The sequence below is a fragment of the Platalea leucorodia genome (assembly GCF_965183815.1).
Source record: "Platalea leucorodia genome assembly, chromosome: 9".
NCBI lineage: Eukaryota > Metazoa > Chordata > Aves > Pelecaniformes > Threskiornithidae > Platalea > Platalea leucorodia.
Genome location: NC_138831.1, coordinates 25572529 through 25599400, shown reverse-complemented (window position 1 = coordinate 25599400; position 26872 = coordinate 25572529). Strand labels below are relative to the sequence as shown.

At 41.1% G+C, this 26872-nt stretch overlaps 1 protein-coding gene across 1 annotated transcript in view; it reads left to right on the top strand.

The window, feature by feature from the left end:
* The window catches only part of WNK2 (WNK lysine deficient protein kinase 2), a gene marked incomplete at both ends in the record, with an annotated part of 108898 nt that overhangs the window by 64623 nt on the left and 17403 nt on the right, over window positions 1-26872 (top strand). Inside the window, 15 exons of the mRNA XM_082322573.1 lie at window positions 1442-1594; window positions 5116-5307; window positions 6345-6884; window positions 9454-9768; window positions 12541-12590; window positions 15783-15948; window positions 16029-16145; window positions 16309-16476; window positions 16708-16753; window positions 17947-18063; window positions 18536-19623; window positions 21039-21111; window positions 22699-22754; window positions 22832-23517; window positions 24781-24995. Of these exons, the coding sequence (XP_082178699.1) occupies window positions 1442-1594; window positions 5116-5307; window positions 6345-6884; window positions 9454-9768; window positions 12541-12590; window positions 15783-15948; window positions 16029-16145; window positions 16309-16476; window positions 16708-16753; window positions 17947-18063; window positions 18536-19623; window positions 21039-21111; window positions 22699-22754; window positions 22832-23517; window positions 24781-24995 (3982 nt within the window). The remainder of the gene's footprint in view (window positions 1-1441; window positions 1595-5115; window positions 5308-6344; window positions 6885-9453; window positions 9769-12540; window positions 12591-15782; window positions 15949-16028; window positions 16146-16308; window positions 16477-16707; window positions 16754-17946; window positions 18064-18535; window positions 19624-21038; window positions 21112-22698; window positions 22755-22831; window positions 23518-24780; window positions 24996-26872) is intronic.

Here is a 26872-nt window from a genome sequence, read left to right as displayed (position 1 = left end):
CACTGCTGGCGGAGAGCAAGCTGGTGACTACAGCTACCCTGAGCAGTGGAAGCAACCTGCCTAGTGAAAATTATAGTAATGATGTGATAGGTTAAATTTTTTTTTTGTTTCATCCTGTTTGACTTAAGAGAAAAAAAATTAAATCCAGGACCAATGTTTTTTTCCTGCTTGATGCAGGAAAATACGTACTTGGGAAGCACATAATTTTCCCTGGTTTTACCTTATATTTTCCAAAATGCCTGCAAGAAATGATGAACTGTACTTTGTGGATGCATTGAAACATGACTCCGTTTACCTGAAGGAAAAAAAATTCATCCTTGGCATCTGTAGCCAACTACCTCCACTGTGGAAACCACTTTCCCTATGTGCATACATCTCCTGGGATGCATCTTTCCTCGTTTCTTGTTCACCAGATGCATTACCTTAACAGCTCTAAATATAACACTCAAAAGGCATATCTTGAGAAGAATTTTTTTTATTAAATTGAGCTGTGCAGCATACTCTTTTAGAGCAGACTCATTCTTTCCATTGACAGGTTTCAGTAATTTTAACCTAAATGCATTACTTTTTTTGTGATTGAGGGTTTGGCGTGATAGTAACCTTTATACATGAGCAGAATATTTCTCATAGCCTTTTCTTATCTGATGGGGTTTCCATATTTTTTTTTCTTCCTGTGATAACCTGGGTAAAAAGTTCCAAGGTTTGAAAATCTCAACGAACACAGGAAACAAAAGTCTGACTCAAAACCTTCCATTTTCCAAGAAAAAAAAAAAAATCACTGTATTTATCTGGGAGATTATTTACCAAGATAACAAGCACATAACTGGAACTGTAGCAGTTGGGTTTTTTTCAGGCTTATGAGCTTCAGTCTGACATACTGTTTATTTTTAATTTATCTGCTTTGTTTGAGCTGAAGTTTTAGAGAACTGCTGTTACAAACCTTATCTGAATTTCTTTTTTTTTTTTTTTTGTTTTCACTTCCACTGTGATTTTAATTTGTTTCTCATTTCTCTATTTGTTTTCTTAGCATCCATTTCAAGTAAATTACCTGCTTTTTTGGAAGACAAAGATTCTTTATGGAATTATAAATGTCTTCATGAAGATAAATTTCTTTTTCACCCAGTTAGCAGCTTGTTATTGCTGTTGGTATAGTCTCACTGTGTGTGTGCTTTCAGTGGTTTTACTGGTCTGCACGCTTGCTTCCAGAAAGAAATGCAATGCAGTTTTGTTATCTTATTTGGAATATGCCGACTTTTTTCCATGTGTTTATATTAAGTAATTTTCCTTTCCTTGCAGATAATTTTTCATATTTTTTCCCCCCCTCTGTGTTGAACCAAGTACTCAGTAGACTATTCCCTTGCAATTATATTTTGGTGAACAGTTGCAGAGACTCTTAACGTGAGGGTGACTCTTCTCTAAAGCAGTGCTCTCCCTCCTGCAGCCTGGCCTCCCCGCAGTTCAGGCTGCGCCTGCCGTGGTCTCCCAGCGGCCCCAGCACTACCAGGAGCCGGCAATGCCGTTCCCCGTTGTCCAGCCCACGACCGTTGCCTCCCTGCAGCTGGGGCAGCCGCAGCCAGTACTGGCCAGCCAGCAGGTGAGAGCTTGGCTGCTGCCAAAAAGTGCTTTTCTCATCTCCTTCCTTGCTCATGCTCTGCTCCAACCCATACCTGTAGCAAGTTTGAGGTGTTTGAAACTATCAAACTGCAGCTGGAGAGACTTAGGAATGGGGCAAAGGGCGTTGGGTTTAAGGGACGGAAGAGTAACAGGCTTGAGGACAATTGTTGTGTGATACCTTGGATGTAGCTTATGACTTCTCTTCCTTTGTGGCTTAACAGCATTGTCTTGAAGCCTTGCATTGATTTCAGTGTACTATCTTGGCCCTTAGAAATCAAATAGTTTTTTATTAATTTTGTGTTATTATTTGACACCTCCTTTCTAACCTTTCTAAAAGGTTGGAAAGAGACTCTGTTGCCTGGTGTCAATTGTCTTTAAATCCTGGGCAATGCTGCTTTTTGACTTGTGCATGCATGTTAAATATAGTTCAGTATAGGCATCCAGCCAGTAGCTTTATCTACCAAGAGAAGAATCTGTCTCTCTGAATTGTCTCCAAATAGTAATCCTTTGTGCATTTTGAATTACCAAATTCCCCCCAAAACCTGTGTTCCTTAAAGGTACTTACAAAACACCTCTTTCAAGCAGTGGAGGGGCAGCTGTGAAGGCTGCAGTCGCCTCTTTGTGCAGAGGTGGTGTCAGCCTGTAAGGAATGCAGCCATGGACCTGTACGATGTGGTAATCCATGGCTTATTTTTGTGGTTCTACCAAAAGCTTGGCTTCTTTGGTAGAAACTCTTGATGGGGGTGGGGGAGTATCTGTATACTTTGTGACTGGCATGTGTCATACGTCTCCAAAACTTTTTAGTTATCAACATTTATCTCAGGTTGCTTTCTTTCTCTTTTAACATGCCCTATTCTTCTGAAAGCATCAGTATAAGAACAATGTAATTTGGTCTCCTTGAAAAACACATGCTTACGTGAAGTTTTCTCATACATGAGGGTTTTTTTCTCAAGGGCAGGGTTCTCTCGGCCAAAAATTTTACACTTATGCAAATTTAGGACCTCACAGGTCTCTCGAGTGGCCTCTGGAGCTTTATGCTGACGGTTCAAAATCTGTTGTTTATTTTCCCCCATGAGTAAATGCTGGTTTGGGATAAGACATTTCCCCAACTTGCTCCATTTCTTTCACATGCCCTTTCCTTACTGCATTGCTGTCTCTTGAAATAATTCTATACCTGATAGTAACTTTATCATCTTACCTATTTCTGTAATAATAATAATACTGTAAAAAGTCAGTCTTTTATTGGGCTTCCTGGCAAGATTAGAAAACAGAGACAGTATTATTATTACAGAAATAGGTAAAATGATAAAGTTTCTGTGCAGAGCTTCCCAGAGCACCTGTGTGCCTCAGAGACAGAAGCAGGTCTGGTGTTCCCAGAGTCTCCAGGCATGATGCTCTGAGCAGTGGAAATCTGCAGTCTTTTGTAAATGAATGGTCAGGCAGGTCAACAAAAGAATGGGAAATCAGGGTGAGAAAATTCATTTGTCTAACAGAATGGAATGTATTGATCTTGCATGAATATTCACTCATGGCTCAGACACATGGGATTAATATTGCATCTCCTCATTACTTTTTTTTTTTCCCCAAACTTGGATATCTGTGCATTTATAATGTTAAGGTTATAATGAGGCAAAGTTACCATAATGTGTTTGGATATTTTCTCCTCCCTATGCCTCATCCAATTCACAAGCATTTTGTAGAACAAGGCGAATTGAAAATGGAGGCTTAAGGAAGCTACTTAGTTTCATGAACACAATTTTTCTGCTTTTAATGCAATGTCCTCTAGAGTCGAGGTGGATTGAACAGCCAGTGTCAGCGTGCTCAATCCTCAGTTATCTGTGGGCAGCCTGTCTGAGCTGCAGATTAACCCAGCCAGGGGTGCCGAGATACCTGAGCTCGCTCTGTGCGCTGGCAAGGTTTATTAGCTCCAGCCCAGCACAATGTGAGTGTCACTGTTCTGCTCCTGAGGTCGGGTCAGGTCTGGCTGGAGTTGCCCGTGTTGCAGAGATGAGGAGCCTCGTGGAGCAGAGCTTGTGCTGTGGGACAAGTCAGGGCTTCTGTTGGGGCTGCCCCAATGCCTCAAGTGGGGTTCATCTCAGCCCATTCACTCTGTCTCATCACCAGTGCCAGGCCAGCTCCTGCTGAGCCGCTTGTTTGCATTGGTGCTGCCATTCCCTTGAGTTTGGGATTTTAATTGAGTAAATGCCCCTGCTTTCCCAAAGCCTGAAATGGAAGAAACTGCAGTATGGAGCCACATCGTTGTTTTTTTTCTTTAATGTGGCAAGATGAATACTCAGACAGGGCTAAGAAACGCTGCAGGAGCTGAGCTGGTGCTGTGCAGAGTTATTCAATGCCACCTCTAGCATGTCTTGCACTGCTTGTGGCATTCGGTGTGTTCAGCCCTGGACACTCGATACCAGTTGCCAAATACTCTCTTGTTCACTGATCCTTGTATTGGAAACCTACCAGTTGCGGTTGAATTTTAGCTATTTAACGGTGGATGGCATCTTGCTTCCTTGATACGACTTCTACGGTTTTATTGTATTAATACCTAAAAACACTGGTTGAAGAATCCTGCTACTAAAAAAGTGCAGAGCAAAATATTACAATACTGATTTACAGTGGAAGCGGTGAAGATGAAAGATTATAATGCTTGGCTATTCATTTTACAGTTACCTTTTGACCATCGGGCATGATGTTAGGTTCTACGTGCTGCAGAGCCCGGGTGAAGCAATCAATCCTGTGGTCCCAAGTGGGTCAATCCAGAACCAACGTGGTGCCTTGGTGCCATGCTTCTGGAACAGATGTTTTTTGGAAGTACTTTCAGCATTAATTAGAGGAACTGAAGAAGGAGATACTCGTAGCATGGAAAATGTGGAATTTTGTTACTGATTATTTTCAGCTTTAATGCAGCTTTTAATTTCTGTTCTACTGTATGAAATCTGGCAGGCCAGTGGAGCACTGTTTTCCCTGGAACGGTAAAACTGCTTTTTTGGCTGCCACATTGTTACTACAGCACCTCAGAAATAACTGGGATCCAGCTTTTACTATAATTATTGTGTTTTAGTCATGTCTCAGGTAATGAGTGTTGTGTATTTCAATGCCTGCTACATTATGTAGTCAGCTTTTGAATGCCAAGATTAGCTGGGTATAATCTGCATAGTAGGAATCTTTGAAGTTAGTAGGTGGGGATTTTACAGGGCCAAGTAGAACAACCTCTGGGATTTAAAGTCTGAGTCATTACAAATAACCTTTCCAAGACAGTTAGAACTTGTCTTTTCAGGTAACGTATCTTGCATTTAAGTGTGTTTTAAACATAGGCTCTTGTACAGTGTTTAAATTAGGAGTGCCGTTCTCTTCTATAGACCATCCCTACTCCGAGCGACAGTTCTGTTCTGACTGTGCAGCTTGAACTAGAGAGAGAAACAGGTGGCTGTGTCCAGTGAATGCATTCTTTCATAATATACAGGCTATAACCTTTTTTATTCTTTTCTTTCCTAGCAGCAACCCATATCACAGCAAGCTTCTCTGCAGCAGGTGCTTGCCAGCCAGCCAGTTTGCCCAATCCAGCCTGCAACCCATCTGTTGCCCCAGTATCAACCCCAGACCTCTCAGGTGGCAGCTAGCAGTACACCACTAAAACCCCTTCAGATTTCAACTGTGCCACAGCTTCCAACGGTGGCCTCTTCCCAGGTAATATCTTTGAAAGCTGTGCGTGAATACACCCATTTGAGTAAAGCTTTCCAGCTAATAATTAACATGATTTGCAGTTTTTGTGTGGCTATTTTGAATGCATGCCAATTTAGTTAGTCCATAAGAATATAGCTTTTTTCTAATTCCTGTATTTTTCTTTACTATTTGTTTTTGTTTGGTGAAGCAAAAATCTCCTTTGTGAGTAATCCTCTGTCATGTCTAGAAAATCCAGTTAATGGCAGTTACAAAATTGCAATAACTGCTTCCCAGCCCCCCCCCCCCCCCTTCCCTTATGGCATACTCTCTTCCCCATCCCAGGCTTAAGAGCATGAGAAGTTGCCCATTTTTTTGTTTCTGAGCTCCTGACTTCACCACTTTTCCCCATCACCCACCTACCCTCCTCCCTAGCTCTCAGCCCTGTTTCTGTTTTCAGTAGCAGGGACGGACCTTTTCCTTGGCCTGGAAGGGTTTGTTGGTGCTATTAATGTGTTTGCTAGTGAGAGACACCATGATGTGAAGCAGCTTGCGCCAAGCTGCTACTGTGATGACAGGGTAGTTACGGTCTGCTACGTCACTGGGAGGCTGTGATTGTAAAAACCCTTTTATGGCATCTTCCATGCTGCCTGGGTTGCAGCCAGCCTGTTTAAATACAAGGGTTTTAAATTGTCTTACTGAATTTTGCATGGAAGAGTTTGCATTTTGTCTGGCCTGATTCCTTTTCATTTCTGTTAAAATGAAAGCAGCTTTTAATTAGTATTTGCTTGAAGGCTTCAAGCTAGCGTTAAAAATAGTTTTAAGCTTCTGAGGTATAAAAACATCCCCCTGAAATGAAATTCTTTTTCTTTTACTAATGATTTAAGCATAAATTGATTTTTATTACTGTTTATAAACCTCAGGAAATGAATGGAAGTGATTAACAAACAGACATAATTATCATCATGGCACAGGAGATTTTTACGTACTTGTATGGCAAATGAAACTACTTTGTACCATCAGTGAAAGCACTTGCAATTTATGTGATATTATATTTTTTTCAGATTCCTCAGTTTCCTGTCATTCCTGCAATTACTCCTCTGGCAGGACTTGACAGCCTTCCTCCAAACCTCTCTGATATACCTGCTGCAAACGTGCCCCCCATACCTGCTCCTTCTCAGTATTTTGCTCCAGCCGTGATCTTACCCAGCCTCCCCATGAACCCCACTCTGCCTATGGCACCAAACTCCCCTGCCCTCCCCATGCAGGCTGTCAATCTCCCTCATACAACCGTGGCTTCTTTGGTCTTGCCCTGCCAAACAATAGTGCCAAATATGTCAGCTGCTACGATACCATTGCTTGCTGTGGCTCCGCCGGGAGTGCCAGCATTGCCACCACATCACGGGGTGCCCCAGCTCCCCCAGCAGCAGATGTACCAGACCACCTTCCAGCAGATCATTCAGAGCGAAGCGCCCTCTCCCCATCACACGCAGAGCACGCAAGCAGTGTCCCAGCCGCAGCAACCTCCACCTCCTCAGTCACTTCAGCCAAGCATAATTCATCCTTCAGAACAGACTCTGTCTGCACCTGGGGCTGGTCACCAGGTAATCCACTGGGCGTGGGGCTGTGGCGATATTGGACCATAGGGTGGCTACTGAACGCAGGCATTCCCGGGGCTCACTCTGTTGCAAACACGCAACGGGGAGGTTTTTTTCCTTTCTCTGAAGATGTTTTGTTAACTTCTCGACCTTGGTCCCAGAGGTGGTTGCTAGAGCTGTGAAGTCAGGTGGAGCAGGTGAGGCCTTAATCCAGGGACAGGCGAGTATCAAGGGGATACAGGGAATAATCTAACGGGCTTTGGAAAGTGAGCAGACAAGCACTTTTTGAATTCCCTCTTCCTTCTCCCATCTCAAATATGAAAGAAGTACGAGCTGTCCTTCTCCTGTGACAGGAGAAGAGGCTGAGCTGCTGCACAGCCTTGCTGATGCCTTTACTCCAGTCTGTGCATGATGCATGCATAGGCTGTTGTATGCTCATGGCAAAATATGGGCAAGCTGGCAGGAGTGAGTGAACTGATAGAGTTGTTTTTATGTAGAACTGCTTTAAAACAGTAAAGGGAAATGGCCACTCGATAACAACTCCAGAAAACTTCATGGAAGAGGTCTATCAGACAAGAATGAATTCTAGCTGCAGATCCCTTCCACCTTAAAAGAAATGAAGCATAAAATGGAGCTTCTAATATTAGCACTATTTACAAGAGAACTGGTTCAGGACTTGTTGACAGAGTCTGTAAATACTTCTCTTGCCACATCTGTGATATGACAACATGAAATGCAGTCTGATCCAAGCACGAGAGAGCACTAAATCTGCTAATAATAGCATTCTTGAAAATCTGTGTTCTACTACATCACTTTGCCATAACATATTGATTAAAATTCATGACATCCCATTTCAACCTGCTATATCATGGTATCTTCAAAGTAGTACATAATTTTTAAATTTCCCTCTTCAGCCGTATATTTGGTACAGAAATATTGTTTGTGAAAACGTAGGCAACACGGAGCCCGAGACAGTTACCGCTGAGCTCATTAGCCATAGTGTTTCCAATGGCTTTAGAGGGAATTGAATCAGGCCTGTTATGCACAGCAAGCATGGCAAGCAGTAGAATGGGAGAACTGATATTCCCGAACAGTCCTGACACAGTCATTATTTATCAAATATGTATTGAAGAATTGCATAGTAATTTTTTTAGGATAAAAAGTAGCTATTACAAACAAAATGAACAAGTGCAGAGGAATATTCAAAAATACATTGTTCCATGTTTTAAAGTACTTTTAAGGGACAGATATTTCTGTAAATAAAGGCTTTTCAATGCACTGCTGTTTTGGCAGTTGATGTTTAGCACCTCTGAGTTTAGTTTTGTGCAGGTAAATTATACATTGAAACATTTTGTGAATTATTCTATATAAGTTATATAAGATTTAAAAAAAAAAAAAATTCACTGTTCTTCTGCAATGTGCATCACAGTTGCTATTCTAACAACCTCCACTTAGGCAGTCGTGTAACTGTTATGTGTTGCAAAGCACACCGTGTCTTTATTTTTATCCACATTCAAACCTGGAAGAATAATTTCGGCTCATATCCAGAATCTGCAGAGAGCATGCAGTAATGAAATTGTGTGGCCTAGTTCTCATCTGAGTCTTGTTTTTTTTTTTTTTAAAATATATTCTCCAAATAGTCTAAATCTCTAGGTGATGACACTTTAAAAAAAGGTAAAAATTAGGCAGAGTTTTACCTAGTACTAAAAAGCCTTTTTTCTTCCATGTTTTCCTTTCTTTCCTTTTTCCTCTTCCCACAAGCTCAGTCCCCTTGGAAAAATACATGATGTACCTAAAAGGAGAATGTTCTCTTCTTAAATGTACAAGTCAACAGAACTGTTATGCAGAATAACAACATAGTCTCTAAGGTAGTTGGCATCTAGTCGCATTAGTCCAGTTCCCACAAAGCGCTAACGCACACAAGTTATTTTAATGCACTGAAGAAATCCAGTGAGATAAATGAAACTTCCTCTGTGCGCGTAACACAAGGAAGTGTTTGCAGGATTGGGGCCTTGGTGCTTAGCATGTCAAGAGTTAAGTTGTGTCTTAAATGTTTAAACTAAATGGAAAACAATGTCTTCTGTAAGACACTGGTGTATATTCAATTAAAAAAGAGTTAATTTTGTGGTCTATACCAACTACTGGTTCTACATATAAAACAGATTTTAAGAAAATTCTGATTTAGATTATGGGTAGAGTATATTTTTCCATTTGCATGAACATTGTGGTATGCTCGTTGAAAGCAGAGCAAAATATTCAGGACAATGAATTCATAATAATTTTAATTTCTTAGCAAAATATAGCTTTGTCTCTATGAATTAAATAGCGCCTAAGCAATGCACACATTGTCATAATTATATAGGAAGAACCCTTAGATTTTTTTTTTTTGGTCATTTCAAGGCAAGTTTGAGCTCTTAGGTAGTTACCTTTTCCAAGCAGAGACCACATGAATACAGTCTCACTGCAGAATTATAATCCTTTTTCCGTGAACTCCAGTGACTTTTAGTACCTTGTCATGTAAGTCGCAAGCACTCTAAGTAGAGATTTATTTTAATAGCTGTCTGTTGTGTTACAGCAGATTACTGGACACACTCAGTATGCTTTGGAAGCTGGAGCCCAGGTGCCCGTGCTGCCTGTGCAACCTTCGATAGTCATGTCACCGCCTTTGCAGTTGCAGCCTGAACTGTTGCCTCCCCACGTCGCTCCAGAAGGCATTTCACAGATTCATGGCAGCCTTGCCACAGCTAGTCCGCCTGTCCCCATAGATCACTGTCTGCCTCTTCAGCCTTCTGGTCTGCTGCAGCTTCAACCCGATCTTTCCCAGCCACTGGGTCAGCAGCTCCCAGCTCCCTGCTCAGCTGTCCAGGCAGTTGCAGAGACATCTCAAGAGGTAGAGCCGTTTCCTCTGAAGTAACTTACCAGCTTCACCCTTAACTTTCTTACTTCTTTGTGAAATAATGGGTTTATTTCACAAGGGAGATTATCCCCACTCACCATATAGAGCCACTTGTCCTAGATGCTAGCAACTCTGCGTCAGCAAAAAATTGACTACTTCAAATGAAGCTGGAAACCGCATATTGTACCTTGTGAAATGTCTCCTTGAAGTCATGAGGCAGCAGGACTAAGTACCTCTTTGTCCATAGCTGAGCACAAACACAGCTAGAAATTACTTTTAAGTGCTGTGGGTCAGTAAGAAGCTGTTCTGTAGAGTTTCACCCATGTTTTGTCCAGTGTTTTTTTAAATGTCTCAAGCACTTGTGCAACCAACCATCATTTGCCTTAAGAAACTATTTCATAATCTGATTCTTCACTATGTAAAAGCTCTTCATGCTTCTCAACTTGAGCCTTATTCCCATTTCATTTAGTGTTGTATCCTCCTGTATTGCCTGAATTCTAGTCTAGCCCTGGGATTTTTGTTACTTCAAATATTTGTAGGCATTCCCAATTCTCAGTGGTCCTATAAGCAAGATACATTTTATTGTTTTCCTTATAAAACTGTCAGCTTCTCCTGTCTGCTATTTTGACTTTTCTTTCCACTCCCATAATGGTTTAACCTTCAGTCTTAACAGAATGTCACAGAACGTTTTCTTCTCTTCAACTCTTTAAGAGATATCCATAAGCAAAGCAAAACAAAGTTTTTGGCATTTGTACCAGATTTCAGTAAATAAGTCTAATTTGTTCACTTCTGAATGGAAATGTCCCTCAGCAATTCTGCTTTCAGAATTGTTCCTCTTGAGGCTCTCTGTTCTGAGCTACCTTTCCTCCCAAAGTAACAGTTTCCATCTTTTCAAACTAAATCTCCTTTTTTTTACCCATGCTTCCATGCACTTGCCACATGCCTTGACTACACAGTACAGCCTATGAATTTCATTAGAGCTACAGCTTAACTCCTCTTTCAGAAGATGTTTAGTAAGGATGCTGCTAACACTAAAACTAGATTCTTAATTCCCCATTTTCCCTGTCCTTCTAGTGACAGTCTAATTCTTGTCAAATAAATATTCATGCTGTGATGCAGGATGTTTCCTGGTTAATTTCTGTATCCTCTAGGTTAGATATAGCAGAAATGGTAGAACCTCCTCCAACTGCCTTTTTTCTCTATGCACAGCTCATGTCAGGTTCCATGCTGATGCCAAAGCTACAGCCTTCGATGTAGGGTCGATCCCATTAGAGAATCTGGAAATATGAATAACCTTCATTGTTATTGTGCAGTGCAATACAGGGGATACAGGTTGTCCTATATTACCTGAGAATCCATGCCCACTGAGACATGTGTCTATCCTGTCACTTTATCATATCCCTAGGAACATTTAACCACTGTTTTGCTAACTTCATTCTCATATTTCCTCTGTAAGTTAACTTCCTTCTCTCATTCAATTTAAGAAATGAAGCCAATATCATAGGATGGTCAACGTGCTCCCCATGCTGATTTTATGACATATATTGCTAAGGTTTTCTTGCGTGTAAGAGGAGTTTCATATCTGTTTATATTCAAAACACTGCATTTTGTTGCTACTCTGCCATAATGCTTTTATTTCTTGTCTTTTGTTTAAGTGTGTGGCAGTACTCACATCCAAACCAATCTGAACTGATCAGGCAAATGAGATTTTGTAAGGCATTTGATTAAGTGCATTACTAAAATTTAGATACATTATGTCTGTGTTCTCACTGTTCATTAATTTTGCAGTTTTATTGAAACTGCAGTCAAGCTTGGCATGGCGTATGAGTGGCATTATAAGCAATGAGTGGGGGTGACTAGGTAACCGCTAAGCTTTTAACTCCAGTCTATCAGCTGCTTTGGTATTAAGATGTAGTGATGACAGTGAAGGGGCTTGTTTCTAGCTGTGTGTCTATAGAAGGATTTTATAGATGTATGTTTGTCAATATATTTAAAAATATATATAAAATATATACATTTATGAATATATTTGGGGTGTGTGTATATACATACAGTTATATACATGCACAGGTATGTGTGTGTCTGTGTCCATAGATGGTAAGTTTTTTGTGGTAGGGCCAGTAGCATCAGCATCACAAATTCTGTGAAAACAGGTCTACCCAATGCAAAAGTCACACTATCAATGTCTATCCTAGCATTGCAACCAGTGAAGAGGGAAGCTTTTAGGGAAAATTTCTATTGTGTAGAGAGCAAGAGGACATGATATGAGAGCAGTGTTTTTAAGTGATGAATTTTCATCTTTTATTTGTAAGCTCCTCAGAAGTTTTCACAGTAAGCCAAATACAATGAAAGTGCTTAATATATTTCAGGAAACTACACAAAGTAATGAAGCAAATTAGCTTATCCTTTATATCCATTAAAAAAAAATTAGGTAGGTGCTGATGTGGATTTGTCCTGCAATCACGTTTTTCCATTGTGGTGAGAACTGTTTTATTTCTTTCACCACCTCTTCTGCTTTAGAGACAGCAGAAGAGGACTAGCAGATCAGTGGCTCTGTCTTAAAAAGTGGTTGTGCACAGATATTGATGCTTTGGACAAAAGTAATGTTGGGAGGGTACAAGGGGGCATTTTTTTTTCTGAGTTCCAAGAACTGGCTAAACAGAATGGTTTACGATTACTCGTGTCTCAACAGCAAAGCTTTCTTAAAGGTGTTTTTCATCTGCCAATATCATGCATTTACTTAAATGACTTTTTCTTACATTTTAGGAGCAGGCAATACAGGACAAACTTCAAACTCTGTCACAGAGCTGTGAAAGGTATCATTATAATCTCTTTGGCATAAGAAATGTTTTCTTTCTGGAGGCTGTTTTTCCTCTCTCTCTTGACAAAGCTAAGCCAAATGCCTGGCTTTTGCCTTGGCTGAGAGAAGAGTAGCAGGAGCTGACCAGAAGATGGAAGGGTGCAAGTCTAAGGAGAAAGCTGCAGATATTCCGTGTGCAGTGTGCCTATTTTGCTCCTTCAGCTCTTTTAATTCTTTAGTTTGGGTGCTACATTCTAGCCTTGATGTATGTACAACAGCTTTCATTTCAGCATGTAACCTCTTTTTGTTAAGATAACTGAAGTGGTACAGTCCCTGGTTTGGATGCTGTTGAATCTGTATAAAGACATGCCACGCTAGTATAATGGGGTATATAGTTTATTCCCTCTTCGGACTGGGTATGCCTGCGTCACCTTCTGTAATGATCTTTCCCCAGGTATGTTACGGGGAGTGGTGTATTGGTGAGAGTTGTGTGTTGAGCCACTCAAAGGTATCGTTACAACAAGTGTTAGAACATGCAGCCAAAGCCCGTTCTGTGGTTTTGCAGTGGGCGAGGTCACACTCAAGCCTAGTAATGCTAATTACAGAACTAATGATAAATAACCCCCAGAGCCAGCTCAGCACTCCCCAGAAATGAAAGCAAATTTCAATTTTTTCCAGCCTTCACCTGCCTGTTTCTGCACTGAGAAGGGAAAGCAGCAAGGTTTGGAGGAAGCAGTGAGGAAGAGCCCTGGAGAGGAAGGCTTGCTGCTGGCCTGGAGAGGGGCTGACTGGGGGCAGTGGCTGCTGCTTCAGGGGCAGGACTTACCTCCCCAGGTGTCTGCTGCTCCTGTGCTACAGCTTCTGCTTTGGCACCAGCAGTAAGCCAGGTTTTTCAGTGTTTGGATATGGATAAGGTAGATAATGAACAGTGGGTGTTCATAAGCAGCTGAATGCCTTGCCTATTGCTGGCACCATCTTCATCCTTAATGATCATAAATCTTTGGGGTTAGGATTTTATTGACCCTTTTCTCTTTTCCTGAATAGACAAAATGTGTTAAGTTTATGAACTTTGGAGATACCTCTCTCTTACTGTTTTCATTCTACCCCACCAAAAAAGATAGCCTGACACAAGTCAGTGCAACCCCATGACCTTAAAATGGAACCTTTTTTTCCCAAGAATTTGCTGCTTTTAAATACTGTGTGGAAAGTGAAATCTAATTTTTCATGACTATAGGTTAGTTCTGCCTATAAGTTACACAAAATGAGTTCATTTTGTCTATCTAATCTGTTGTAGAAAGGCACATGAAATTTTCAGTCATCTATTGAATTCTAATTTGCCTGTTCCAGAATTGTGTTTGAGAAGCTGACTGTCGTGACTGCAGCAGCACAGAGAGTCTGTGTCGGCACACGTCTCGTAGTCGTAGAGGGGGAGTAGGGGAAAATCATAGACTCTCTTTTCCAGGTGCATAAGTAACTCAGCTCTGGAGTTGGGTTGTGCTTTTGTAGAGTGGAGGGTAATGGCACATGAATCAAATGGCTGGCAATTGCAGCAAAGATGTTATCTAGGGTATATCCTATGCACAAAATGTGTCTTCGCTTTCCTAACATACGAGTTACATATACAAGGTAACTGCAAAGAGAGTAGAAATAAACTGTTCTGGGCAGCTAGTGCAGAACAAGAAGTAAAGGCGTTAAATTTAAGTAAGGGATCCATGGGTTAGACTTAAATTCTTTTATGCTTGTATGGCTAGATGAAGACAGGAATAAATTGCCCAGGAAGGTTACGAAATCTCATGGGAGCTTTGTAAGACCAGTTTACACAAACCTCTGGGAGGACTGGTTTAGACAGAGCCGATCATACCTTGGGGTAATAAATAGGCCAGATGGCTGTACAAGGTTCCTTCCTGACATGGTTTTTATGAACCTCTGAAAATTTCCTGCAAATTACTTGCATGTTGTTGTTTTCTGTACATGTCATATTACAACAAGGTTGTTAGCAGATCCTGTTTTGGCTGCTAAAAATAATATGCTGTTGCTAGCTGGTCATCCGGGATATTGTGGCATAAAACCTTTCTGATTCTTGAGAACTGCAGAGAGATGAGAGGCAGTCTGTTACGGGATGCTGTACCGACTTATTACTCTTCTCCTTCATCTCCGACAAATATAAACTGGTCCTGTTTAGAGCTTCTGCTGTGAGTGTGGACAGGCAGGAGTTGAGAAAACTGGACTTTAGAAAAACAGGAACTTGTGCAGTTGTCGTGGTTTAACCCCAGCTAGCAGCTGAGCACCGCGCAGCCGCTCGCTCACTCCCCCCTTGGTGGGATGGGGGAGAGAATCGGAAGGGTAAAAGGGAGAAAACTCATGGGTTGAGATAAGAACAGTTTAATAATTGAAGTAAAATAAAATAGAGCAGTTAAATAGGTAAAGCAAAAGCTGCGCATGCAAACAAAGCAAAACAAGCAATTAATTCACTACGTCCCATGGGCAGGCAGGTGTTCAGCCATCCCCAGGAAAGCAGGGCTCCATCACGCGTAACGGTTACTTGGGAAGACAAACGCCATCACGCCGAACGTCCCCCCCTTCTTCTTCCCCCAGCTTATATACTGAGCATGACGTCATATGGTATGGAATAGCCCTTTGGCCAGTCTGGGTCAGCTGTCCTGGCTGTGCTCCCTCCCAGCTTCTGGTGCACCTGGCAGAGCATGGGAAGCTGAAAAGTCTTTGACCAGTGTAAGCCCTACTTAGCAACTATTTAGCAACAGCTTAGCTCTACTTAGCAAGAACCAAAACATCAGTGTATCAACATTATTCTCATTCTAAACCCAAAACACAGCACTATACCAGCTACTAGGAAGAAAATTATCTCTATCCCAGCTGAAACCAGGACAGCAGTTCAGAGAGGGACTGTAAAGATCCCTGAAGTGAAGGGATTAGGGGGATGTAGTGATGTATTAAGAGTGATGGGACTTTCTCTGCGGTATTGGCAGAAATAGATCATTTCTTATTAGATGTGATAGCCAGAGAACACGCCTGACTTGGTGTAGTCCCTTCGGGTACTGAGCATCTGAAGTAGAGGGCTCAGCTTGGGCCAAAAGAGTGCAGATGTGCACTTTTTTTGCAGTCTCTGTTGTGTATCTTACTTATGCATAACTCCCTCGTGTGTGACAGTGGTTTTATTTTGGGGTTTTCCTTCCTTTCTCTTACAAAGCTACATGAGTCCGGATGTTGCTTCGGGTAAAGAGATGAGTGACAGCTTTGAAGGAGCAATAGGAAGTGGAAAACAAGAAGGAAAATCTTCAAAGAAACATAAGAAATCTACACGCACTCGTTCACGCCAGGAGAAGTCCAGCAGACCGAAACTGACCATATTAAATGCAAGTACAATCTCTTTGAGGGTAACTTTAGGATTCCTTTGGCTGTGCCAGAAATGACTGTTGTGAATCTTTGCCTGCAGGTTTGTAACACGGGAGATAAGATGGTGGAGTGCCAGCTTGAAACACACAATCACAAAATGGTGACTTTTAAGTTTGATTTGGATGGTGATGCGCCAGAGGAAATTGCTACTTACATGGTAAGACTTGGTGATGCGGCTGCCTGCAGTCTTTCAATGTACCAAGTTGCTTCAGCCAGCTTATTCTCATGTGTGCTTGTTGACTAAGCTTTCTGGTAGCTGTGGAACGGGGCATTAATCGAAATGTGACTGTTTTCCTCTTTATTTTAATGTGGTCTTGTAGGTAGAGAATGAATTCATATTGCAGAGTGAAAAAGAGACATTTATTGAACAAATGAAAGATATTATTGATAAAGCAGAAGATATGCTCAGTGAAGATACAGAAGGAGAACGAAGTTCTGATCAGGGAACGAGTCCCCAACAAGATACTGATAGACTGGAAATGAATGAGGTAAGAAAAGTTAAATAAAGATTTCTAGTTTGATTACTCTTTCTTAACAGCCAGTTACTGTAAATTAGTTTTACATCCTGTGTTTAAAAAAAAAAAAAATGTTTCTTAGCTAGAAGAATAATACTTTTACTCCATTAAGGCCTACAATGAGTGCTCCTTAGAATGATGCTCCTCTTGCATTGATACGAGACAGCTAGTTCTTCTATTGTTTTGGTTTTGTTTTTTTAACAGGAGAAGCGTCAGTCTCAAATGAAGACACCCGTGTATCAACAAAATGGTAAATGTGCCTTTGAATACAAACTTAATCTCAAGCTCTAGGGCAGTGATGAGCTTATGCAGAAGTTTGCTAGATTCATAAAGACATCCGCCAGTTACTGGTGGTTGGAAATATATCTAGAAATATGGGTATAACAGTTGTACCTGCTGTTAGCAGCCTGGAAGATTGCAGGGCTAACCTGGATGAATCTAACACGGGATTTTTAGGGAAGCCCTGAATTACACAAGCTGATAATCAGTGGTGGAACAGTCAAGAAGGTATGGGCAAGCATACTCTTTCCACAACAATAACTACATTTGCAAGAGAAAGCTAAAAGATTATGTTTGCATTGGAAATTTAATTGAAATTTCTAACCTGTAAGTTTTCAGCTACTTTGGTATTACGGGGGGGGGGGATCTTGGCCTTCTGAACACAATTGCATCTTATGGGTTTTACAGACAAATGGAACAGGAAGGGAATTGGCCCTTGATTCTCTCTGTAAGTGTATGCTGGTGGGAAAAATGGAACCTCTGCTGAAGGAAGCATTGTTTCCAAAATCCTCGTTACTGCATGAGGTGCTGTGTATTTCCTGCATGCTGACAGGGGAAGAAGGATAATTTAGAACAGCTTTAAGTGCAGAAACTGGGTAATCCTCCAAACTAGACTTTCTGCTTAAAAGATCTCGTTTATTTTTTGCCTGTAAGCATCATAAAATTTTCTCAGTACACCTTTTTTAACATAACATTTATATTTCTACTAATGAAAGTGGCAAAGTGTGTATGGTTCTGGTTTGCCATTTACATATGCCAGGCTTTGAGATAAGATGTGGAAGGAAATATGAGCTAGAAAACTTCCAACATGGAAAAGTAAAGCTGGATAAACTTTACAAATTTAACAAATTTTTCGCTGTGAGAAAACCGTCCACAGTACGGTTAATAAAATTTTTATGTACATAACTGTTACCCTTCTAAAAGTATGAACATTTGAAAATAAATTTTCAAATAACTTAAAAAACGTGGCAGAATCAGGAGGCATCACTGTGTCCCTTCCAGAAGGGAGGAGAATCAAATTAGGAGCCATTGATTTAATCTTGGCTAATACTATAGAAGTTCTCATTTTCTTTCCAAACATGGAAATTAGGACTAGGTTGTTACAGATGATCTGGAATAAATGGAAATTATTGTGTTTACTCTTTATTTTCTTTTCATCTTTAGTTTTGCATACTGGAAAAAGGTGGTTTATTATATGTCCTGTTGTGGAAAACCCTGCTACTGATGCACCAGAATTTTCTCCACCGGTACCTCAGAGTACACAGCAGTCTGAAGGCCCAGGTATTTACAAACTTTATAGAAAATGTTTTCTTCTCTGAAGTTGCTGTGTCATCTGTCTTCTGTTCTCACCTGACTTAGCTGTGCTTGGTTCATTTAATTTGGTCGGAGGAAGAAAATGATGAATTTTAAGTCATACATTTTAAGTGTGTTTCTGGTATTGAACCAAATTAGGAATGTTTATTTGAGTTTCAGGTCAGTCTCAGTATTCTAGCTCTGCCTTATGCTATAAGGTAGCTGAAGTTCTAGTCACTGCTGTTTTAATAACCAGTATCTTTTCAGTGAAATATTTTTGCATAATGTGTAATTTTAGGTTCTAATTTGACTTGTATAACAATTATTTTCTGACGGGAAGCACTAATGGGTTACAGCTAGATGAGGTTATCACTGCAGCTAACCAGGAAGTTTTGCAGTGACTTTCTTTCATTCTGTGCGGCTCATAAAAAAGTTAACCTGATGTTCGTATGCTTTCTAGACCTGGAGCAGGCAGATGATCAGCAAGCGAGCTCTATGGCAACAGATCTGCCTGGTGTTTTAGCTGGTCAGCAGCTTCCCTTACAAGCAGGTGTATGCGACAGCCCCATCGGAGCCTCTCCATCTTTGGCACAAGTTCCTGCCGCAGCATCTTCTGCTGGCTTACCGAGCCAGGCAGAGTTTTCAGCTCTGCCACTACTGGGATCTGCTCCAAATGTCTTAGAGCAGGTGGCTGCTAATGGAGGTCAGCTAGAGTATTCTCCACTGAAGGCAGCGATGCCGGCTCAGCCGGGCACTCCTGCCTCCCATGCCGCCTTGCTGGAGGAGTCTTCCGACGCTCTCCTCGCTCCTCAGCAGCTGCAGCCGCAGGCTGACGAGGGCACGTGTGTCCCTGACATGGAGATAGCATGTTGCAGTGTTGGGCCACACAAGTCAGTCCCGGCAGCTCCTGCGAAGGCGGCAGAGCTCTGCCCGCTCCCCGTGCTCTCGGACACCGTCGTTTTGGAGCGCCAGCCTGCGGCGCAGGTCCCTCATCTGCCAGAGGCCAGCCAGACTGGCATGGTGCAGCACCCCTTCGTGAACCAAGTGTTCCCTGCAGCCGCTGCATCTGATCCTCTTGGTCTGGCAGGGTCTCAACTTCAGAGCCCTACTCAGGTGCCGGTGGCCGCATCCCAGCAGCATGCGATGCTGTCCCAGGCACAGCCTGTAGCCTGCACCGGCGTGGGAGTCAGCCTGCTGCAACAGCAGCAGCCCAGCACCGCTGAGTCCGATGGAGAGGGACCACCCAGGGTGGACTTCGTTGACAACACAATAAAAAGCCTTGATGAGAAATTGCGCAATTTACTTTACCAGGAGTATGTTCCTACTTCTTCTGCATCAGCAGTGACTCCAGACACCTCTGTTCCGTTAGAACAGGGCGACAGTGAATTTAACTTGCCACCTTTTCCCGAAGATCAAGTTCCCACGTTGGCATTGGATTTGAGAGAACCAAGCCATAATATTGCAGATACCGGGCAGGAGGTGAAAGCTGCTGCTGAAGCCCAGTCGGTGCCACTCATACCATCTGAGACCTCACCCTACCCAATACTGGTTAGTCCAGCAATGTCTCTGCCCTTTATACCCCCAAATCCAGCTGTTAGGGACAGCACCAGAGCAGAGCTCAGAACCAATGAGCCTGTGGTAGGACATGTATAGATTTCTTGCTTCTCTAAACATTTTATGTCTCTGCTCCTGAGCATATTACCTTTTGTCTGTTGACTGATTTCCAGTGTGAAAGTTCTCTTAAATTTTTACTGTCAGATGCATTCTGACTCATTTAACATAAATGCTTGTTAGTGAAAGCCAAACTTTTCCTTTGGGTTTAAAAGTGATATGATGTCTTAATTCATTCTCCTCCTCTTGTGTCCTGTTTCTAAAGCATGCAGAAATGTGATAATTTTTTTTGTAGTTTAGGAATGTAAAACACGAGGGGTATAGTCATTCGAGTTCTGATGAAGACCATCGTGCTTCAATAGGAATTTTTTTTATATATAAATTAATGGCAGCGATTATAATGCCTGCCTGCCAAGTCAGTCTGAATAAAATAAACACTTAAGGAGCTGTAGCTTTGTTCAGGTGCTGCAGCTAAAGGAAGACACTCCATAGGTAGAAACTTGCTCTGCTTCCAGTAATAATTTCTTTTGTCCTCACCTGAACTTGGCAGAGCAAGACTTCACTGGGAAGCACCTAAGGAAAGCTGGAGCAGGTGGTCTGGGTCATTATTTACTCAGTGTCTCGATGGTGCACCTATGTTGTGTTCTTTCAGATAAAATCCTCAGTTTATGAAATTCAACAGATTTGCAGCACATTCCGCTACAAGATCAGTGTATATCTTACTTGAAAAGTAGCATTTCTGGAGATAATTACATCACCACTAGCAAGGATGACGCTGTTCCGTGTAGTGTCAGCTGGATGAACTGTATCAGCTGCTTGAAAGATGCTGTATGTTACAGGAAAGACGGCTGCACTTGAGTAACTCTTTAGAGAATATTGTTCATAATGATAAATGACTTTCTACAGCAGATAAAATTCTGTCTCTATGAAAGGTGCTATGTCTCTCCAGTAATTTGAATTTGTCCTATTAAAATCTGTGCCAATAAGAAAAGAGAGACATAGAATTTCTGAAGACAGACATACAGATGAAGAACATACAGTCTGGCTGGAAAAGCAAACCAGAACAAAACCCCAAACTGATATATATATAAAATTCAGTGCCTGTTTTTTAGTAATTTAGGATGCAGTTCCCTCTGTGACAGTGCTGCTGCTTTTTCTTCTTCTAAGGGAGGAAAAAAAAACGGAGGAGTTGAAGGAAAAGCTAGAAGGCCACCTCCACAGACACTATAAAATAGTTTAATATTGCACAATAGTGTGAGGGCAGAGAAGGAGAGAGAGGGAAGGAGAATGCATTGCCTTTCTGCTTTGTGCATGAGACTGAAATTCTTTTTCTTTTTTCTTTTTACCCAAAGTTTGAAAAGTTGGAGGTCACCGGCATCAGTGCTCATTCCTCAAAAGCAAGAGGTGGGTCAGCAAGCAGAAAAGGTAATGCTCCTTTCAGTGATGAAAGCCAGTGATGCATCTGTACTAGTGCATGGTCCTCTTTTCCGGTGTCCCCTTGCTGCTCACCCTTCTGATTAACTGCAGAGCACTGCCCAGCACAAGGCATTTCTGATCCTATTTGTAATATAATTAATATTAAACATCTCACTTTGTCAAGATTCCTAGAAAGAAACTGCCTCACAGGCAGATTTATTTTAAACCATAAATATGTAATGCATGTCTGTGGTCTAGGTATAGGGTATTCACATGGAAGGCTACGTTCCCAATAATAAATTTCCAGTGCCCTTAAAAAGTCCAAACAGAAAGTCCCTCCTATTTCCTGGGTTTCATAAAAATGTGTTGACAAAAATAACATGATTGAGGGTAGCTCCTCTGGAGGGAAGCCTGTAAGATTTAAAAGGAAGTCTCACAGATAACTAGTAAAGTGTACTTTTTTTGTAGGTACTTGTAGATACAATGGCTCTTTCTATAATAACATAGTAGGAGCCATAGTAAGAAACTGGGTATTTGTCATGCTCCATTTACCTGTCTTGCAAGTCATGGGAAGTTTTAACGGCTGAAGAATCCAAAACTGCTCCTGCTGTCGTGGGTGGGGCTGGGGAGGACTTACATATTTTTTTGAGATTGTCATGGTAAAGCTGGCTATCAGGTTTGTGTGACAACATAGATCATTCTTGTCCTGGTGGATGTCAATCGTCCACTGCTTTTTAGATCAGTGTGAGAGGGAAAAACTTTGGGTAGCCTGCATTCATCTGTCTCGCTACAGACAAAGAAGAGAGTATGCAAGTGGCATGTAGCACTGTGTAGTAAAATTAATGTATCTTAGATACCATCAAGCAGTTATGTATTTCATCATTTCAGAAATATGAAGTGACAGATTTTTGCCTTATGTTCACTATGTGCAATGTGCCATAAGAAAGCAGCTTTCTGAAAAGCTTGCATTTATTGGTTTAACTTCAAAACCAGTGTCTGGGTTGTGAAATAATCACGTCTTGATCACTGCCACTAATATTTTGCTTCTTGTGTGCTTCTGTGGTCCAAGTGGCCATCTTTTGAGCTTATAATTTCCACTTTCAGCAATGTGTGTTTAACTTCATTTTGGGCACTTTTAATTGTTGGTGTCAGTACCTGTCAAATGAAAGGTGTGAGATACCAGTCCATTTGTGGTCAGCTGCAGCATTTTGTATGCATGAATAGCTGAATGCAATTACTTTTTCGAGACATCAAGAATACCTTAGCAATGCAGGCCCAATGTACCATGCAGATTTCATTCTTCTGGTTTTCCCCTTAAAAATTTTCAACTGACTTAATGAAATTCCACACTCCAATTATTAATTGAATTCCCCAAATCAATAGATTGAAGAGAGTGACTACCTGCAGATATTTTATATTGCCATCAATATTGCCTCCTGCATTATAGATCCTGTATTACAAAGATCGGATATTTAAATTATTCTTCAGTGCTACACTTTATCACGCTTCAGTTTATCACAATAAACACATTGGCTTTTATTATACTAAAGCATTCCAGACATGAATATATATTTTTTTTTCCAACTTGTAAAACAGGTTCAGCTGCAAGCATCACTTCAGCTCCTGCTGCTACAACAAAAGGCCTCCTTCAGGTAACCAGAAACTAGGAGCAGTTTTATGCTTGATTGTGACAATTACTTTCAAAATTAATCTCCATTATTTTCTCCAGGTTGCACCTACATCATCAAGCGTAACTAAACAGATGGAAACGTCTAAAAGAAGTGAGAATGCAAAGACTATGACTTCGTCTGCACACACAGATAATGTAACGCAGATATCTACAGCAGATGGGGTGATAAATAACCTTCAAAGGGATGACTCTCTAGACTCTGGTTCCTATGGAAAACAGGCTGAAACTCATGACAGTGGTACACCAGCCAAAACTATTGGCAGGTTTTCAGTAATCAGCACGCAAGATGAATTAACTTTAACAGCGCCGCACTGCTTAAGGTTCTCGGCACCCCCAGACGTCTATTTGGATGAGCTACCTTCCAGCCCTGATCTGAAGACAGCTGTCCGACGGGTGCAGACAGCCTCTTCTGTCGATGTCCTCTGTGACCAGGGTTCGAGTGATTCTGCTGATGAGCCTTTCCATTGTCCGTCAGCTGCTGCTGCCCAACTGTCCCCCCCGAGTAGTAGTGCAGCCACTGATTTAATTAAAAAAGCAGCTGCTTTTCTGCAAAGATCTGGCAAAGCTAGCTCGCCAGGCCTCGATTCACTTAACGGGCAAGGAACAAAAATTCCTACCATCAACATAACATCTTTCCACTCACAGTCGTCGTACATGAGCAGCGACAATGACTCGGAATTTGAAGACGCAGATATGAAGAAAGAATTGCAGAACCTGAGAGAAAAGTATGTCGGGTTTGCAAACAATACTAGGCAAGCTTGTATTAAGATACCTAGGCAGTATTTCTGCACATGATGAGCAAATACATGGTTTTCATAGCTGCAAGGAGTAAACTGGTTCTGGGCAAATTAGGCATCGCTAGGACCTTCCCCCAAATGTCATACTGCATCCTTTTGTGCATCACTTTTATGTATCATTTATTTGTCAGTTCTGTTTAGAAGAATAATTCAATAATAACTTTTGTAAACCCCAAAATATTTTTGCTGTTATGTCCAGTTTCCTTACTGAAAAGGTATGTTGATATGGTAGCAAACAATAGCCCTCGTGATGTATGTGATAGTAGGTTCCCATGTGCAACGCTATTTAAGGCGGTATAAAAATAATCTGGATGCCTGTGTAGACAGCTGCCATAGTGCTCTCTTCATGCCCTTCTCTGCAAGGGTCATTTAGACTATCAGGTCTACAGACCCATCGCTATTCCCAGAGTCATTTTTACAGTAGATAACCTAGTATCTGTTAGGCAGGTAAGACCCTCACTTCGCCTCCCATCGGATCTCTCATCAAGTCATCAGTCCAGTCTCGGTGGGAGGCTGGGTGAGACTGGCAGGAGTCGTGCTGCCAGTCCCGAGAGCTAGCTTCTTTAAATCTGAACATTTTCTTTCTCTCCTGGCAGGTGATGGGTAAAAACTAGCATTAGATGTTAGTTTAACCAAAACGTTAAGCTTAATCTTAAGGTATAATGGCTTTATTGAATACAAATGATGCATCTTTTCAAAACAGAACTACAGTAATATAAAACCTTTAAACTGGCTTTATGGCATCATGAAGTCTGCATTATAAATAAGGTAATGATTCATGTACTAATGGCATTTTTATGGGGAGCACTTTTGTTTTTCTTCATGTTGAACTCCTTCAAACTGATGTACATGCCTTGAGAGTTAACTTTTTTGAAGCCACTGGTTAGAAGAGAGAAATTCTGGAGTAGTTTGGAGTTCCTGTCAGATCTCATGTCAAAATCATTTGTTTTTACTAAGGATGTTGAAAATTTTTTTAGCTGTCTAGGATTCTGTCTTATAAATTAATATTTGAGAAGTCACTCACCACATTTGCCAGGTAGATTGTTGTAACTTCACATACTTTTGGATGAGCAGTTGGTTGTTTTATAACCAAAGACTGTTTTGTTTCTTTTTTTATAACTAATTATGCTGTCAAGATGTGGTGCTTTATCAAATACATCGCTAGCAGAGTTCTTTATTTTTTATGTTTAGGCATATGAAAGAAATTGCTGAACTTCAGACTCAGCAGAAGAATGAGATAGAGGCACTGTATATTCGGTTAGGGAAACCCCTTCCTCCCAACCTGGGGTTCCTTCACTCAGCCCCACCAAGCGGCCGTCGCCGAAGAACCAGCAAAAATAAATTGAAAGGTGGAAAACTATTAAACCCTCTGGTACAGCAGCTCAGGAGTGGAACATCAAGCACAAGTAGGTACACTAGGTTGCTTTCTATACGCCTGTTGTTTGAGTCGGTTGTGGTTCTGCTGTGTAATTGCACAGACTGCAGGAAAGGTGCTGAATTTTTATTGGTTTTAGTACTATGACTCAAGTTGCATACTGTGAACTGTTTTTGAAGTGGGCTTCCTTTGGGACGGGCTTATTACAGCTGCCCAGTGCTGAACCATACATACCTTCTCTGCATTGGTTACAATACTTGGCAGAGAATATTCCACTTCAATTTGGAATACAGCCTGGTTACATTTTCTCATCCTTTCTCCAAATGCAATTTATTGATGTTTGTATTCACTTTTTAGGTGCAGTTATCCTCTTATTGATTATGTGCTGTATCTTGTTGTTGTTGTTTATTTTTCCCCACAAGATGCTGTATAAATAAGATTGGATTGTATTTGCTCCCCCAAAGGATGGGAAGTAAAAACAGTTATAAAACTGTGATGGATTCTTTGACCACTTGAAGTAGTTTGGGATATTTCAAACAGTAGTACAGTCTTGAGTCATTATCTCTTTGGAAAGTATAAAGATATAATTCAACTGGGAAATGTTGATATACCCCAGTACATATTTCTTCAGCAAAATTTAGAATAGAATATGAATAATTTTTCTTCCACTTAGTTCATGCTGTTATTTAGAGAAGCAGCAGCACTTCCAGCATTAACCCTGTATTTCAAACCTTGTTTTCGAAGTCACTGCATCATAGGTCCACTTCGAATTTCATTGCATCAATCTTAATTACAGACAGAGTGTTGTAGACGTTTTTGCTTTTAATTAAGGATTTCAACTGAGATAGGAAAAGCGAAGATATTAAGAGGCAAGATATTCTGTGATCTGTCTTGAATCTGAGTATTCTTGCCTACAGGAACTGGAGCAATGTTCAATGCTTTATACCTCTTTAGTTGCTGCTTGGCTGATGTGCATAGGTTTTACTTCCTTTCCTTGTGATGAGATACTCTGAATATCTGTTATCCTTGGTCCATTCATTTTCCAGTTTGTTCTTGGGTTCTCTCTAGCCATTTTCCCCTCTGTCTATTCACAAAACCCACATCTGTCTCCACTCGTGGATCTTGGCTCATATCAGTGTGCTACCCTAGTCCAAAGAATTTAAGCTTATTTCTGCATAAAATGTCCCAATTCTCCCCTTTTTTTTTTTCTTGTCACCTTCAGTTAGAGAACAGAAATCTGCTCAGTCAGACTGCTACTCTGGTGCATGCTTTCCTTCATGCATTCCTTCTGTGTTATTTTCGTTTTCTGAGGCGCTGTGTAAAGTTCACATTATCTTTGAGAATCCATGTTCACGCCTGAGTCTTCTCATCCTTGACTATGCAGTTTCCTCATTTCTTGGCCTTTCTAGGTCCTTTCTCAGGGATCAAGGGCAGGCAGTTTCTAATATAGTTACTGTAATTGTCATTTCCACTGTTAGATGCTTTTGCTGATAAATCCACGTAACAAATGATTACAAAGGTATTCTGGTAGTAAGGCCTCTTTACCTGAGGTATCCATGTAGCTAGATATATAGATACAGATTTTTATATATATAGACGTGTATCTATCTATATATAGATAGCTATAAATAAAGAGTTCCTTATGTCTTTGCAGCAACTTTTTATTTTACTCCATTTGCTTGCTTTCACCTTTCATGTTTGAGAGCAAACCTACGTGTTCTGCTCAGTTGTTCTGTGCATTCATCCTCCTACTTAGGCACTTCTGCAGCTCTCACTTTATTTCAGCAGCACTCCTTGTGAGGTCCTACTCCAGCCTTTGTGAAAAATGCAGAAAAGAAACTGTAAAAATCAAACCTACTCCATAAGCTTCTTGGAGAAACTGGATCAGCAATAGTATATATAGATTAT